Genomic DNA, 18,439 nt, shown 5'->3' on the forward strand with positions numbered 1-18,439 from the left:
TCTCTTCTATTTGGGTTAAAGCTTTCATAGTCAAGGTTAGTTTTGTGTTTAAAAATTTTAAAAAATGCTTTCAAAACCATCAAATCTTGCCAAACAAATGGTGTAGGTAACTTATCAAACGTTATTCAATAACAATTAAGGTGTTCGCATCGCACTCTTTGATCGTTCCTTTTCCATATCAAACGTTCGTTATAATTTCTCAAAAGAGAAAATTAAAAACCTAAGATTTAATTCGATTCATGTTTTCTCTACACATCTGTCTTCAAGGTAGGGACGTTTGTTGACGTAGTTTCAAATAAATGGTTTATGATTAGTAACTACTAATGATTAATAAAAACTAATTAGATGACAGCTTAATGCAAACCTTGGAAAGCAAATGTTGAGAAACTGCCAAGAGTCACGGTTACGGTTCGTACGATTTGCTGAACTTGAACAATGATAGGTATTTATTTATAGCACTATGCGTTAGCCACCCATTCGCAATTGCATACACGATGATTGACAACTGTGCATTGTAATTTTACTTTCGACGATTTTCAAATTCTAATCAGGTCAGTAAGTTTATATTCATTATTTACAAACAAGATATATACAGTGGTATTACTAAAAGAAATTAAAAACTAGCTTAAATCTAAAATAGGCCCTTCAGGCAGTGTATCGCAATGCTGATACGTTGTGCGAGGTAGGCGCCAGCTCTTCGGTCACCAGAAAATGTGGCGTAAAGCCAATGAGCAAATGGACTGTATTTTTTGGTGTACCTACCGTAAAACGGGGAAAATAGGAATCGCGGGGTAAATTGGAATAAAAGTCTGCTTTTCTAAACTGGTCTGTTAGTTCCATTACAACCAGACAGGAGGTCAACTTATTAATTTCTGAACGAACATGGTATTTTTTGCTACTGGCTACACTGAGCATTTAAATCAGCCAATGGCGTTTCAGTAAGAAAAACACATTTAAAGTCAGGGTAGTCGTCAACACGTGTGCATGGTGCGTTTTAACTTCAAGTTTTAGGTAAGTAATATTGTGAAAAGTGTTGAAATTTGTGTAATATCGATCATAATAGTGTATTGTGGTTTATATAAATCAAAAAGTAAGTAAATAATTGTAATATTTCATTATAAATCTTAGTTTTTCGATAACCACTCGTTTTTAGGTTATTTTTGAGATAATAGGAACGGTGAAGGGGGAAATTGGCACGTCAACAGGTCTAATTGGAACAACGTGGGGGTTATTTGGTTTGTTAATGGGGAAAATTGGCATTGCCTAATAGGGTTGTCAAAAATTAAAATCTTAGTAAATTTAAGGAAATTTTATTTAGGTACCTACTAGGTAGGTACCTACCTACTACTGTGCCCCTACCTAGAGACCTAGGTATTATATGTCTAATGCAATGTTAATTTAGTGCCTATTGTAAAGATTTTCCGAGACTAGTTTTGAAGGTATCTGATGATGATGATGATGATGGTAGGTACCTATCTAGCTTTGAATAGATTGAGTGACAACCCTAGTGAAAATTCCAATTAACCTCACTTTCGAACCTATTTACCCCGTCAGGGGTAAATTGGAATCCGATAGGGTTTTTGTAAAATATATCAAAATATGGCAATAAGTCGGGAATTTAAGGCTACTCAGCATCTAAAAGAGCTTACCATACATGTTTATGTAGTACTATAAAATACTCTATGACTTACGGAAGATGGTTAAAATTCCAGTTGAATGTGAATATTGGACCTATTTACCCCGTTTTACGGTACTTTACTAACTTATAAGAGAGTAACTGAGGTTACCGGTGGTTTTTTCCTTCTGCTGCTGGCAGAGGCCTCTGCGGTAGATTGCTGCTTCCTGGTTACACTTAAAATAGGTTTTTTCGGTTTTATATTGCAATTAGGATATGTTACTCCTTCGCGTGATGGTGACAGTAAGTAATTTCTCCGTAAGATAGGTACCTACTGATTTTCCGAATGACCGAATTCCTAACTTATTTTTTTAATCCACAAGCAGGTGCCGTATATTGGTGCATTGAAAAACAATCTTAGCAATGACTCACCTCACAACATCGCTCCAGCATATGCGCGAGCGGCAGGAAGGAGATCATAACATCGGTCTTGGCGGGCCGGTGCTCGCCGAGCTGCATGATGACGCTGCACATGGACGCTACCACGTTCTCGTGGGTGAGCATCACGCCCTTGGGCATGCCCGTCGTGCCGGACGTGTAGCAAATCGTGCAGAGGCTCTCAGGTTTCGGCGGCTGGAAATAAAATATCTATTCTCAAACGACCTGGACTCATTCTGTGGCGACTGGCGGAAACTGCACAAAGCCGCGACGACTGGTGAAAGACAGGGGAGGCCTTTGCCCAGCAGTGGCATGGGACACAATATACGCTATTGAAAAAAATAATTCTCAAATTCCTTTTTATGGGCCCGATGTTGGGTGAAGACCTCAATCTCTACACATTCCGGTTTTAAATCTTTCACAAAGTTCGAAAACTTACAAAAATATTTCTTTGTAACCGAATATATTCTATTACTAAGCCATTGTAAAATATAGCCATGGTTCGTTTCTAGGAATGACAATCCATTGTTAGCTCTCCAGTGAAGAAATGCAGAATTGAATGTTTCATTTCTTTTTCTGTCTGGGAATGTACGAGACTAGACACACGATTCTTTAATTCCCAGCCAACTGACAGAAATGTAGATAGTTAGAATATTTTCTTTATGATGCGTTCGATGCTTATAGCTTTTATAACACACAATAGGTCAATAAAAATATTTTCAAACCGTTTAAATATAGGTATGCCAGCCTGTGACTGTAAAATAAATACAAAAACAACACATTTATGAAGTCGAACAAACTAAGAGCTGTGAAGCTTGGTTTTATTCTAGGGTACCCATATTGGTGTTCTGGTCTTTATACTCATACCTCATACACAAGCAAGAAACTTTAATTTTTATATGTGCAAATTTGGCTAAACTAGCTAAATTTGCAGGCTAAGCAACCCTCAGATCACACATGAAAAATTTGTAACACTATTAGACCCACTTGCACCATTCCACTAACCCGGGATTATAATCTGTTAAACCTGGAGTTACCATGGTTACCAGTACAATTTGACACTGGGTTAACGGTTAACCCCGGGTTAGTGAATGGTGCAATTGGGCCTTAGATAAATCACTTACGACACACGGGTGATCTTTCTGCGCCCCCTGGAACTCGACGTCGCTGAACTTGATGATCTCGACGCCGCGACTCTTGGCGCGCTGGTGGGTGGAGGGAGACACCTCCTTGATGGTGATGAGCTTCCGCAGGCACCGCGGCGCCTGGTCGAGCAGGAGGTTCGCTTTCTTGTCGTCCTCGCAAACGACGAGCGACATGTCAGCTGGAAATATTCAAATATGGTTAAAATTGAAAACACGTATTTTCCGTTATCGATACTCTAGTTTACACTCGTGCTATTTACGCGAAAATTGAGACATTAAGGCTTTTGATGTTGTGCACTATGATACCAATTACAATTAAATTTTCCTTGTCCTTTTTCTCCTTTTCTCGTTCGTTTCCTCGTTATTTGTCTTTTCCTTTTTTCGTTACAATATCTGCCTGCTTATTCGTTACAATATCTGCCTGCTTGATGAAAAAAAAAATCTCTCATATTGGAGTTTTCCTGGTTGTGCATCCTCAGAGATTATTTTGAAGCCCACAGAGTAATTTTATACTATTACTCCATGATAAATATTCCAATCACACTTTTATAGTCGTAGAGTTTGTGTAGAGTCAAGTCTATAAGCAAAGCTCGTAGTATCGTAAAATCCTTAACAACAAAATACAAAAAAAAAATTGAACCAGTAACGACATACCTAAATTATCCGGTAAACATTTAAATCGCTATATTAATCAATACATAAGTACGAGTATGTAGTAAATACTTACTCTGATTAACAATAAAGGCACATGCGTTGGCTCCTAACGTGTCGTACAGTGGCACTATGACCATTGAATAACAATAGGCACCTTGTTCTGTCATGATCCATTCTGGACAATTCTGTGAGTATATACCTGAAAAAAAAAACATTTGTCCAAATATGGTCAGTCAATAAATTACATAATGTAACATCTTATATCACTTAACGACCAAAAGTTTAAACTCCATATTAATTGATATGACTTTAATATTGATTTTTCGTTAAGTAAAATGTCCAGAAAAAATATCTCACCTATAAATGTGTTTTGTCCCGGTGTAAGACCTTGACATAAAAGTCCTGATCCAAAGTTTTTCGCTCGCAGCAGGGTCTCATTGTAGTTCTGCCACACGTAAGGCTTATTTGGACTTTCCCTCCAACCGAGGCAGTTGCCATTATCTGTTGAGTAAATTAAACAAGCTTTTAACTTAAACTGGCCACAAAACCCGTTGCCTCCATTAAAGCAACACTGTTAAATATTATCGAGTACATTTATTATCCTGTTGATCTAAAAATGCATCTCAATGCAACACTGCTAAGGAATATTCCACGGACAAACTCGCTTAATTTTTTTCCGCAAAAAGGCTCGGAGGCAATAAGATAGCAAAAACATTAATGGCTCGACTACTTCAGTAGCAATACGTTTAACTGTACCCAAGCCAGTTCGCCAATGAGGTTCACGTTAGCAATATTTTGTAATAAACGTGTATTATCGTATTTATCGTTAACGAGCGGAAACGTGGAGGGAAATGAGGTGGGCCCTAGAATTGTGCCTTGGGGCACTCCCTGCTACGCAATTGTGAATTTTGCGGCGACGGCCGCAGGCAGTGAGTCACGACTGTATATCTAATTGTAAGTATGAAGCTAAATTATAGGCCTCGTATCCGTTAAGCAGAATAGTAACTTTTTACCAAGGGAATGTCTAAAGATAACGATTGATTAACGGCGTCCAAAATAGGGTTAAAATAGAAACACTCACTTGATTCTTTAACTCCTCGGCGAAAAGTTTCGTACAGAGTACGCGTATCTTCGTGAAGGTAACGGAGATATCGACCATTTTTTGCTTCTTTGTAGAATTTTGACACTCGGACCATTTCTGGACCCTGAAACGAAAGGAAAAAGATGGGTAAAAATGCCTGACACTAAAATATTATTTATTAAACTAATTTAACTATACTATGGACAGCTGAAACTTTATTAGACGATGAAAGTTAATGTAAAAGGTCACTAGCCTGAATCCCCACGACACTAATCAGTTGTGATCTCCTTACCGCAACTTGCAGCTATAAACGGGTTATTTATAACCCCATTCACCTCGTCCAACATATGCCCATTGCAAATTTCAAACATTTTACGCTTCCATTGACCTCAAAAATGCAGCCAAACAAACTAACACTGAATGTTACACAGACTCACTAATACAACATGTAAATAACTCTCTGCTAACCCAATGACATTATGCGTTTGGCCTGGTAACTCCGTATTTTGAGTTGTAGTGTGAACTAATCTTAAACATGTTACGGTATATTACAAATAGCTATTGCTGACAATGATAAATGGAACAACGAACAGGTCAAAGTCAGTTGTGGGAATTACAAACGATTTTGGCAAGCTGTTCATTAGATTATGAATAGTACAATTACATAGTGCGTGAATTTCTTTATAGGTCATGGGTTTATTCAACTGTGATCTTGAAAGAACATTGCTTACTTTCTTATGCAATATCACAGGTTTCTATTAATGTCATGAATTCGTTCCGTTCCGTTCCGTTCAAAATGTAAACATGTTTTTCTTTAAATTAGAGACACTTCTGTAAACTAGGAATATATATCATTGCCCATTGGGTATAGTTTATATAACATACTCCTTTTACATTAGAGGGGGCTGCAATCCGATGCAATGTCGTCAAACATAATTTAGGAACGGATATAATACAATTTAATTAAGTTTGTTAGGTACAACTAGGTACACTGGCAATGGGTTGCAGATCATTTATTCATTCATATAACATTCAATATCGACCGTAAAAGTCTTACCTATCATTGTATTAGATTTCTCTTTGAAATCTTGAATAGATGGAATGACATCAAGGAGTCGGTAGGTAAATAATGTTTGAATTCATCTACTTTTCTACTACAAACTGAACTGAAGTTGAACTTTATGTATATATGCACGTAGTCGTAGGTCGATGTTGCTCTGTGGTCTGTGACCGATTAATCGGTCTTTGGCGTTGAACATATGGTGCGGATATATCGGTCATTGGCGTCCAAAAGGTTAAAAAAGGGTGTAGGTATGCTCATCATAATATTGTTACGCGTCAAGCAACTTGATCTTGGATTTGGTGCGCAAGGTTTAAAGGAAGTGATCATCGGTTGCCAAGTTAAAAAATGTGCCGACACTAGTGAGTATTTTTAGCCGGTACAGTGACATGTTGAAGCGTCTGCGTTATTTCTGGAATCATTAGGCGAACGCCACTTAAATTTATAGAGTTATAATTGAGTGAAATCTGAAATGACCTTGGATGCTGAAAGCGAGTTGCATCAAAGTCACTGCCATTTATTGCTCTTAAAACATAAAGATTAGACAATTTATAATCTAATATAAATTTTACTCCCATCTTAACATTTATCCCGGTTGAAGTACCCTCCGCTTCTACTTCTGAACACAGGGTCTGCTAGCAGTTCGTATACACTAGTGACTAGTCCTTACCACAAGATAATATTATTATTATTTATTATACATTGTAGAAATAGAATAAATGAAAAAAACATTCAATGCGAATGTCTTACAGATTTCTTCAGAACCAAAAACTATACAGTAAAGCCTACTGAAGTTATTATTTCCATAATGAGAATCTTCGGCATTCGAAGTTGTCGGAAAATGTTTTACGTATATTGCACATGGTCTCAATATGAACTCGAACAACAACTGACCACTGTGATTTCCATGTTTATCATCATTACTATTTATTAGTATTGGTTCGTTAAAAGCCCAAGAATGACACGATGTTAGTTTTTGTTCATTGTTAGAATATGTTACGGTATGGATATGGGTAATACTATTATCTTATCACTTTACAAGAAACGTTGGTCGGATGTTCTACAAAAAAAGAGGAAATTCTTGAGAATGGCATTTCTGCAGAGTTGATCTTGGCATGTAAAAATATAGTCTCACAGAAATACGTGACATTGTGGACACGTTTGGCTGGAGTTCTATTTCCGCGTTGTACGACGCTGAGGTTGAGTGTTAACACGGCGGCCCTATCCTCCGGACATTTTTATTTTATTTATCCAGATTTATCGTTGAAGTTTTAATCTTAGCGGAAATTAATATGTTTGTTACTATGTTATTCGTGTAAAAAACAAGTTGTCTTCCTTTTTTTAATGGTGGGCATTTGTGTCATAGTAATAGGTCTAGACACCAAATATTAAATAAATACGGGTTAAAGTTATACCACAGAATAAATAATAAGTAGATTAATAGTACTAGGTACAGAAGGTTTACTATCTAACAAAACGCGTCTATTACGACAGATATGACCGCTAGGTGGCGCAAGCGCGAGCAGGCGTCCGTTCCGTAGCGGTGCGCGGCAACTACTATGGCTAGACACCAAAATTGGTGTGGGCCGCATGTACTTATAGCGACGCGACGAAATCCCGGAGTGAGCCACGCCTGGTTATATGTTGAGGGTGTGATGTGATTGACATCTAGTGTTAGTCGCATAGCAACCTATTAAAGTAATTATGTATTAGGAAACTAGTATGATTGAATCATGGGACCACATTGTAAGGTACGAATTCACGTGTCAATACGAGACAGTAACATAATGAAATGATTGGCAAGGATTCAGATGTCACAAGACATCGCCCTACTAGATAATGCATTGACGTCACACTAACAATGCTCGTGATGCAGTGTTATTATTCATTTCACGTTGCAATGTAAAAAATATTTATTGCATTCGATACATGCATTTTTGAAACTGCATCCTGCATTGTATTGACCTGTTACCTACTAATATGTTTACGTTTGGAAGTTTATATTTACAAATCGACCTCTTTAATAGTTGTTTACTAAAGTTTGATAGTTTTTGTTTATTTTGCACAATTAATTGAGTACCTACAATTAATATATACCTACCGAAAATTTTAAAATCATTCAGTAGTCCGAAGTCGTTAGTGAGAATAAAGAAAACTCGGCGAGAGACTCCAAAATCAGAGCCTTCAAAGATCTGCGGCATAAAAGAGAGATACTATAATTAATTAATTAACATATTAAATTATGAAATTCAATTGTAATTTTAATAATTCCCAAATACTGTCGCCGGTTTATGTAAGAATTTGTCAACAGCTTGTCATTAGCGACTACGCCCATGATCTTCTCCAACATTCACACAAATTATTTATAGCAACTACTTTCGCGAGAATTACTCAACGGGAAGGCATTCGGAAATATTTCAGCTGACTACGAGTACAAGTCATGTGACTGTTTCGAGTCCATTGTTTAGACGAACTTCATAAACGGCTCCGGGATTAACTGGTATGTCAATGTTTGTGAGATAATCTCTGAAACACATTTACAGTAATTTATGAATGAGACATGTTTATTACGCTCGGATTTTTTACACACAAACAACTGGATTACTGTGAGTTATATAAAGTAACAAAAATAATAATAGTGTTTAAAACGTTTACGTGTGACCCAAAAATTCCTATTCGAACTAAAGGCGCCGTATACAAGCAAGCGGTTAGACCGGCTATGCTATATGGGTCCGAGTGCTGGGGAGTCAGGAAAAGTGAAAACCAGAAAATACATGTTGCCGAAATGAAAATGCTACGATGGGCAGGAGGAGTTACGAGGCTAGACAAAATTCGGAACTCATACATTCGAGGGACTTTTAAAGTAGCTGACATAACACAAAAAATGCAGGAAAGCCGTCTACGCTGGTATGGCCACGTCATGCGCAGGTCTCTGGATCATATGACCAGAAAGGTCCTGGCCATAGATGAAGTGAATAGGGGAAGAGGCCGCCCACCGACAACCTGGACAGCAAGGACTATTAACAATGATATGCTGACGATAGGCTTAACGCCAGAACTAACTCAGAATCGCCATGACTGGCGCAAATGTATTAGGAGGGCTGACCCCGAATAGGGAAAAAGCCAGGGGAATGATGATGTTTAAAACGTTTACATATTTTAATGACTTCTGGTTTCAATACATTTAATTTTCGATACGTCCCGTGACTTTCTAAGACGCTTTGCCAACAATTTCAAAATGGGCTGCTAATGATGTCTGTTATATTTTTATTTGTTAAAACACTTACAACTTTTTCGTTCTTACTACGAACGTAACATCGATCCTAAATTTTTTTACAGTCCTTTTAACTAATAATAATTATTAACAAGGGAAAATTTGTATTAGCTAAAAATTATTAGAGTCTGTGCGGAAATAGAAGAGTCGTGGAATGTATGGGGCCCCATACATTCCACGACTCTTCTCTTTCCGAGCAGACTATACAATTGAAATATTTAAAATAAATGAAACTTGAATAAAACTTTACTGAAAACATTTATTATGTGTAATTCACAGTACCTATTTAATCCATACTAATATTATAAATGCGAAAGTGTGTCTGTCTGTCTGTCTGTTACCTCTTCACGCTTAAACCGCTGAACCGATTTAGTTGAAATTTGGTATGAAGATAGTTTGTGTCCCGGGAAAGGACATAGGATACTTTTTATCTCAGAACTCACCCCTTAAGGGAGTGAAAAGGGGGGTGGACATTTGTATGGACAATCAATAACCGCTAAACCGATTTAGTTGAAATTTGGTATTGAGATAGTTTGAGTCCCGGGGAAAGACATAGGGTAGTTTTTATCCTAAAAATGTCCCTTTAAGGGGGTGAAAAGGGGGGGGGGGAGTTTGTATGGGGAATCGTTAAAAAGCAGATTGGGTAAAAATAAGCTACCCAAATTACTAACTCCACGCAGACGAAGTCGCGAGCAAAAGCTAGTATTCTATACGATTTACAAAAAAACTGTTTTATTTGTTAATGGGACATAATTCAATAAAGTTGATGTTTACGATATGTCGATATGTCAACTGTTGTAGGAACATTAAGAGATTATGTTTAATAAAATAAACATCTGTTAAAAAATCATATTCCGGTTATTACTGTTGATATATATTTTAAATAAGTTATACTTTTAAGTACTTACCTACCTAGTACCTACTTAGGGCCGCTGGAAATTGTTATGTCTAGTTCAAAGGATTCAGCAGTTAGATCATGGTTAAAAAGTTAAAAATGTATGTATGAAACGCCATACATTTGTGTTTCTAAGACCAAATCAATGCAATTTGAACGAGGTTCGTAATCACGATCAGCTTGCAAAATAATAATATTAATTTGTTTAAATTTACAAAATTTTGTTATTTTCAAAATCAAACAAGTACCTACAATAAGCATAATACGAGTAATTATTATCTAGAGTACCTATATAGTTACCTAGCGGATGTGCAAAATAAATAAAGATGTAGAGTCGTACTCACAAAACACTTTAAAGCTCATAAAAGACAATCAGATGCAACTAAGAAATATATCTAGACATCTTATAAATTGCTTAACGTATAGTCTCTCATTATTGTATAATTTCCAAAAGTGTTAATATGTAAAATCCAAATCTAAAATAAATAATTTATAAATATGGGTGAATTAACTTTTTCTTGTCACTCGTTGCCACAGTTACGTTCTTCTGGGTCACTCTTTAAAACCTGATTTTTAGGAATTTAAATTCTCTAAGCACGCTTTTTTGTGAAACGTATAAACCCTTTCCAAAGAGGGTCCTCTACCAAGCGTGTCAGAAGAAGGTGGTGGACAATGTCCTCTAACAAATTATGCTACTATTGTCTCTTGGCTGACCGGACAGAATAACAACAAGAAATAGTTGATCATGACATTAATTTATTTATCTGACAATAATTGTTAATAATAAAAAAACATAAAAACGAACTATGAATTAAAGATTTAAAAACTAAACTAAAATTTAACAGATAGCATGGATAGTTTCATCTCATTTCCGACAATCTTTTAAGTTTTAGTGTGCTAGATGATATGTAAATGGCGTCTTGGCGGGGCACGCCCGTGCCCCCAGATAATGTGAGTTTAAAAAAATACATTACTATTTGTATTCTCTAAATACTATTTAAATAAGTGAATAAACAAAATTATCTAGAAAGTATCTATTTTGATAGGGCATGAGAAAGAATTACACACATCTTCGGCAAGACGAGTGTAAACGTCCCCAGTCTCAATGTTATCAGAGCTTTGCCAATTATACTAGTGTGGATCGGCATGAGTTCTACAAAGTAGCGAGTCTAACGCCAATCACTTTTAGTATGATGTTTATTTATCAATCATCTATTACATTAAATTGTAACCATCGTCATCTAATACAATCTTATATTTATTTCAGAGAGATTTTTTATTTTTTTTATATTTGAACAAATTCAGGCTGGTTTCAAAATCGTGTAAAAAAAATAATATAATTGATTTAATAATCCTTTTAAATTTTTTGATCAATAACCTAAAACGAACAGAACTCTTCATCTATTACATTATTTATCAAAGGGTTTGAACGACTAACTTACTTTACATGATTCCGATTGATCCGCCAAGTTGATCGGAGGGCGGATGGGCATGGTCCCGATACAACAATCGCAGCACGCCATCCTGATTGTCTTATCACACGAAACGCACTAACGATATCAGGGAAACTATTACAACACTGGATTGCGCAATCAACACTGTCTTTTAAACAGAATGCGGCTTAGTCGAGACATATTTACACTTAGCACCTCGGGAAAAGTTTCTCCAAGTTTGAGTTGGTCAGTTGAAGGTTTGGCTCTCGAGTTCGGAAACGATGTACTTCCTATCACTTTCGTTAGAGAGTTGGGCAGGAGAGCAGCCAGCAGGGCTGTTCGTTGTACAATGAGTTAAAAATACCGCTCAAAGATGCGCTCTGCCAAGTCCACACGGCCCGCTTGGATTAGGACAAGTAGAGCTTCGATACCGCAGCATAAAGGAGTTCCCTTTCGTCATCATTATATTTATAATTGAATATGATTTTTATAGAACGATTGCAAGACATAATAGTTGTGCAGTTACAAAATATGATCTGTCATAGTCCACAATTACGACTAATACAGATTGTTTTATCAATTATTATTTTTATTGCGTATTGCTGGAGCTATCAGGCAAAGCTTCTAAGCGGTTATCGGTTATAATCTAGAACTTATCGGAAGTATTGACAGTATTATTACAAAACAGCTGATCTGAGCTTAGCAACACAACAGATTAGGTAATAAATGTCCAGTAAAATAAGGTGATTATTGTAATCATTCCGTAAAATGATCCGCTCTTCTTGAACCAAGGTATTTTCATGCATCATTTTGCTCCTATTCATAGTACTTTGGGTGTTTACTGTGAAAGTTTGTACTCTTACCGGTTCAAGTAGGCTCTGCTCGTGCAGCGTGACGAGGGGCTTCTCTGGCTTGGGCCGGGTGCTGAGGTAGAAGGCCGACGCGGCCGCGACGCCTGTCAGCGCCAGCGCGCCGGCTGATCCTCCAACCATCCATAGGTACTGGTCGATCTCGCTCACTGAGGACAAAAGGTGAATATTTAATGAGGAAATGAATTGCATTTTAATAAGTTAACAAACCCATCTAGAATAAACACTGTGGGAGTGTTTTGGATGAGAGCGGTAAGGGTTGAACGGCAGTGTACGTTGAAATTGTACGAGTATAGTTGATACATATCATATTGAATGATGATGATGAAATAATTAATAATTTAGGTCCCAATTTATCTTTCCTGTTTCTTATAGTTAAAGACGTGGAAGCTACATAACATTTTTAACGGTCTAAAATAATAGCATGTGCAATTTTATTCACTTAAAGCTGTTGTATAATAGCAGAAATAAATTGCTACGACGCGCAAATTACTACGTACTAAGTAATCAATTTTTGTTATTAAAGAAATATCACCTAGAACTACGCCACATATTGCGTGTAAATGATTCGATACAAAAGAAACATATGATTCACTTTAAACGTCTAAAAATGGTCCTGACATTTATCAATAATTCAATACAGTCGTGAGATTGGGTTGGTGGTAAGTTATTAAACAATATTGAAAAAGCAGTATAAATACAGTCCACGGAAGTGAGAAAGATGTCGATACCCTGCTGAGTGCATTTCGAACTGTCCGTCTGATTAATAACTCGTTAAAACCAAATAAGGTGGTATTTAATGGCGGTCACCATTAATGGTTCACAAGGTACTTGTCTGCTGCTAGGGCTTTCGATAATGACCACTTGCGCCGGCCTTCGATGTCAATCACAACCTGACTAATGACAATTGACGCGAGCCTTTAAATATAAACCCTTTTCGAGGTGACAGGGAAGCATTTTATAAAAGAAAATCGTTGAATAAAGCGTAACTTATATGATTGTAAGAATATACAAGGGAATATAAAATATAGACATAATAAATGCTGAAATGCTACAAATAAGGGTTTATGCTCTTACTAAACCCTTTGAAATTATACACAACAAAAGCACTGACATTTTCATAGAAGCAACATTGCAAATTGCACAGCGATACCGTCTGCCAAATAAGGAAATGTCAATAAGACAACTTTCATGTTCGGAGCAACAGTTCCTGAACTATAAACTGCGCAGTCTAGCCAGTTTAGAAAGTGGAAACGGGGCGCGCGCACACGCGGCGTCGTTAGCGCATAGATTTCTCGGGATTCTCTCGCGCTTTCCACTGACACACTTTAGCGTTGTTATTTAAGACATCTCGGCTTTATATGGTGAAATAAAGCGCTTTACTTTGTCAATGCGATAAATAAAAACGATTTTTAACTAACAAACTAATGATGCAGTTAAATAATATTGCTTGCATGTTACTCAACCATAACGCATTACTCAATTACGCAATAAGCAAAAGTGGTACTCAATATTAGGGACAGGGCTAATGATACGCAAAAGTCAATGCCGAAACCAATGTTTAAAACATTAGAAGGGCTCTCATACGATTTGAAGGCGACGTTTAAGGTCGCGACGTTGACCTCGTATTGGTCGATTTCAAAAGCTTTTGCTGCTCTAATTTCCCTTCATTGTAGATTCAAAGAGCGTAACAATCTTGGCCCTTGAAGGGCCTCGGCGGAAACTACGGCAGTAATCTTATGCATTTTATATCGTCAAATGACGTGGTTGGAACCAACAAGCATAAACTAGTCAGTTATTAAGTATGCCAGTCATAAATAATAAACAATTTGTACTTAAATAGATATTCAAGTAAAAGAGGGAAGGAAGACTACTGAAGGTAGTCTGTATAAACTTTAAAGAATAGCCGGTACTGTACAAAATAAAATAAAACTTACAACCACCGCATTGGTTCCACCAAATAGTCTTCTCCTTGACATGTTCAGTCTTCTGTTTTTGTTTTTCAGTCTTCTTTAATTTCTTCTGTATCTTCCGAATGCTTTCCTTAACACTAAACTCAGTCTTATTAGCCTCTTCTGCGTTCACCTTGTCCTTTTTAACATTGAAACCGAATTTCCCGCTTCCCATTTTGGTAGTTCTTATTCACAGTTGTACATAGTTTTTATTTGCAAATCATTTTCCTCGGCACTTAATACACAAGACGTAGCCTGAATTTAAAAACATTTTATGACTCGATAATGTGTGTAAATATGGACGCTTATTCTCAGTTAAGATATTCGATATCGGGTAATTTTGTTACAGAATGAATCGGAATCAATAAAACTTAAAGGTTTTATACCTAGTTATATCGAGGACGTAGTGGCCTTGTGGAGTTCATTAACTCCGGCGTTCGATATCAGGGAATAATCTAGCTTTTGATGATGTACATCTTATCAGTCTGCCGGTCATTGAACTAAACATAAACTAGATATTGTAATTGCCGTGGCAAATGTAGACCGCAAGCATAATAAAGTCTAAACTCCGATAGGCTATGGAAATGTAAACACTTGAAAAAGTCGTCGCGGTTGATGTTTCCACTTAAGTGCAAAAATTTCCGTTTACTGAAGCAGAAACAATTTAAATATTATCCGTTTACTTATTTAAAATCAAAAGTAATTACAAGAGTTGTTTTAAAACAGTGTCAGATCAAGATCTGGCTGTCTATCAACACGATATGACAACTTAACAAGCGTGGCTTTAAGCAAATGACTAAATCGATTGGAATACTAAGGTATTGCAATATTTGAAATTGTTTATTTAAAAAGGAGATTTATTTATGGTTTTGTACTTACTTATTTGAAATATTCGAGTATCTATTTGCTACCAGTAAATATACCAGCAACAGGAAGATTTCTGTTGCTCCTATGTAGAAAAGTTAGATAACTTTTTCGTAGAGTTGTTTTTACCACAAATATGTGGTGTACTAATATTAGAACTTTTAGAGAAAGTATGTTCGCGTGAGTTTTTATATTGTGGGCTCATATCCAAAACAATTCAATAATAGTGTTTTAAACTACAAATAGAAATAATAGGACCTCCGACCATCCGGTTTATAATGGGAGATTTCAAAGAGAAGGCGGTGCCGTTTTAACCTTAACTGTTATTGCCATCCGGCGTGCTTTTCTCGTGAACGAGAAATAATATATATATATATTTACTAGAATAACAATGGCACGTATTTAACCGGTCAACTAATTAATCGAATTTGGGTAGTTTAAAAAAATAGAAATGGCTACTAAAATTAATAGATTGGCAACAAAAACGGAGCCTTAAAATATATCAATATGAGTTGTATTTTAATGCCGTTACAGCTATTGGGCGTGATATATTATTTTTAGGCAGGTACCAAGTATTTATGTGGCAACTGAATTAATATATTGAAGACCATTTATGAAGCATATTTTAAAAAGAAAACGGCTATCTATTAATTAAAAAATGAAGTTCTTTTAAAATATTTTGTTTGGTAATTACACGGTCAACCTAACACGCTCCTCCTCGCTTCGCTCGTCGTCGCACCTATCTGTTGACTCTAGCAGAACACAGTGAACACAGAAATTAGTAATTAAAATTTTAAAGATCTAATGGTATAATGGCCATTAGGCGTTTCATGATTAGAAATTTCGACTATAAGTATACTGACCAATTGACCATTGCGTATTGGTAAATTAATTTGAGGTGTTTTGTGTAAAAAGTGACCAATATTCATTAAATTTAACTGCTTTCGTGTTAAAATACTACCTAGCCAAAACGATATGCTCAGTTATGATTAGTTGATTACTTAGGTGTGAACAACTAGATGACAACTAAATTTTATGATCGCTTTACAATATTAGTTGCCAATTTATTATTTTAGATGCCAACCTATCACTTTAAGATCCCTATAACTTTTTTAGGTGGCTTGATTTTGATGCCAGTTTTTTTAATAATATGATGCTTATATTTGAGGCTAAAATATTTTTTTTGGCGCTAAAATATTAATGCACAGCCAAATTATATTATTATATGCCCAATGAAAGTTCCTGTTTAATATTTTAGTTGCCCGGTTAATAATAAGCCAATAACAATAATGGTAATAGGAAACAAGGTAAGAAATTATATGTATTTCCACAAAGGTAAGGTAGCTGCCACACCGCTGACGGTAAGTAAAAATCGTGGCGTTGAGTGCGTTTCGCTAGCTTTTATGCAGATGGGTTTTGCAAGTGCACTTCCGATAAACTATAGTGTTAGTCGCACCAATATAAGTGCTCCACCAAGAAAGATGCACTTGCAAAAACAGTTCATAACGTTGAAATAGGACTCCAGCGTCCAATAACCACAATGAGGACATGCTGCCTGAGATCGATTGCGGAGATATTCATGTTTACGATACCCTTTACTGTTTCACTGCGAAAAGCGATCTGCATAGATAGCTCAATTTATGGTTGTTAAATCATCTGAGTAATTATTAGGGGTATTGTATAATTGGCCTGATTATTGGCCGAGCATCATGCCCGTCCAGTATGAAAGGAAACGCGTGATTAACGATAATAAACTGCTCCGCATGTTAAGACATTAAAAACGCATTTAACTACCGACCCGGCAGTTACCAACAGAGTGGAAATTATGGCTTTCTTTATAGTTTTATGAGATTATTTTTTATGAAATTGTAAGTTCTTAAGTTCTTAATGGCCTTTTAAAATGGAATCGAATCTAGAAGTGGACCGAGGTGATCTAATGACGAACCAAAGTTATCAGCAGTAAGCAAGTAAGCATCCTGCTAGTAAATTAACTACTATATGAAATTCCACTCAAAATTATCTCTTAAAAAGTGCAGCAATGACGCCAATAACATTAGATAATATAAACAGCCAATTAAAAGCGAGTGTTAACGAAGCCTAACCTAGTATTATGTAGTACAGTCGGCCAAAAATGTGGTCTACCACCCTACGGTTGAGGTTCGTTTGAACATCATGAGACAGCAAGGTCGATTTAATATTATGTCAGTGACAATTGTCAACCTTAGCGATCGTTAGATCTCGCAGAAACTTTTGTCAAAACTGGTAGACCACTTTCTTGGCCCACTGTACCAGCAAACACTGATTGCGAGTAGGCTGAAACGGCTTCCTACCAACAATCCTCAACACACTATATAAATCTTAAGAAGAAAGTGGACGACCACTTCTTCATACAAATAAAGGTAGTCCCCATTTTCTCTCTAGATTGACATTAAGGAGAATATTTCTACATAATTTGATGTATATTGGTCAGAGCAAAAGAAAAAAGAAGTTCAAAAGAAGGGATACTACTCTGATAGAGTAGCTATTACTTACTAGTACTTTATTTGGTGTAAAACATAAAACTTAACATATAATACAACTTATTCTAATATATTTTAACACCAAAATGGATGCCACTCAGCATATGCCGATGTCTAAGATACTTAGCCATGGCGCTGGTTTTCAGGGCAACCAGGAAAAATACAATGAATGTTGCGAACGCAACCTTTATATTTGTATAAAATCTCAATACCTATATTCCTCATGCAGTAGCTAAACGCGGCCGTCGGGCTGAGCTAGTATTCGGATTCGGAAGCTTTTTCTTAAGCACCAATAGGGGCGCTCCTAGGGTTGCCAGATGGTCGGGATTCGGCGGGATTCTCCCGATTTTTAGCATGTTGTCCCGATTCCCGACAAAGTGAAAACTGTCCCGAAAAACAGCTTCACATTATAAAACAATAATTTCAAGTTCCGAACTGTCGTCGAGCGAGCAAGCGACCCTCGTTGAGCCCGACACCGCGCGCGCGCTGCGCGCGTGGCGTGATTGGGCAGAGCAGCTGACGTAGTGCCAATAATGTAAAATATCGTTGTTTTTAATACAATTAATTTAATTTGAATGTTTTTTTTTCCGACTTAAGGCCCAGAATCCCGAAAAAAATATATTTTTCCCGATAATAGCGC

At 36.6% G+C, this 18,439-nt stretch overlaps 1 protein-coding gene across 5 annotated transcripts in view; it reads right to left on the bottom strand.

Annotated features, from left to right (window-relative positions):
• LOC134654103 (long-chain-fatty-acid--CoA ligase 1) overlaps nucleotides 1-18,439 on the bottom strand; it is a 63,095-nt gene that overhangs the window by 8,628 nt on the left and 36,028 nt on the right. For 2 of the 5 annotated variants that reach the window (XM_063509527.1, XM_063509528.1), the window contains exons 2-8: nucleotides 14,402-14,671; nucleotides 12,459-12,613; nucleotides 4,934-5,057; nucleotides 4,210-4,353; nucleotides 3,926-4,051; nucleotides 3,178-3,377; nucleotides 2,048-2,248 (exon numbers count right to left, since the gene is read on the bottom strand). In XM_063509527.1, the coding sequence (XP_063365597.1) occupies nucleotides 2,048-2,248; nucleotides 3,178-3,377; nucleotides 3,926-4,051; nucleotides 4,210-4,353; nucleotides 4,934-5,057; nucleotides 12,459-12,613; nucleotides 14,402-14,591 (1,140 nt within the window). In that variant the 5' untranslated portion in view covers nucleotides 14,592-14,671. Of the gene's footprint in view, nucleotides 1-2,047; nucleotides 2,249-3,177; nucleotides 3,378-3,925; nucleotides 4,052-4,209; nucleotides 4,354-4,933; nucleotides 5,058-11,604; nucleotides 12,049-12,458; nucleotides 12,614-14,401; nucleotides 14,672-18,439 lie in introns of those variants that run through there. The other 3 variants (XM_063509529.1, XM_063509530.1, XM_063509531.1) reach the window with 2 other exon arrangements.

This window comes from Cydia amplana, chromosome 14, assembly GCF_948474715.1.
Source record: "Cydia amplana chromosome 14, ilCydAmpl1.1, whole genome shotgun sequence".
In the NCBI taxonomy this organism is placed as follows: domain Eukaryota; kingdom Metazoa; phylum Arthropoda; class Insecta; order Lepidoptera; family Tortricidae; genus Cydia; species Cydia amplana.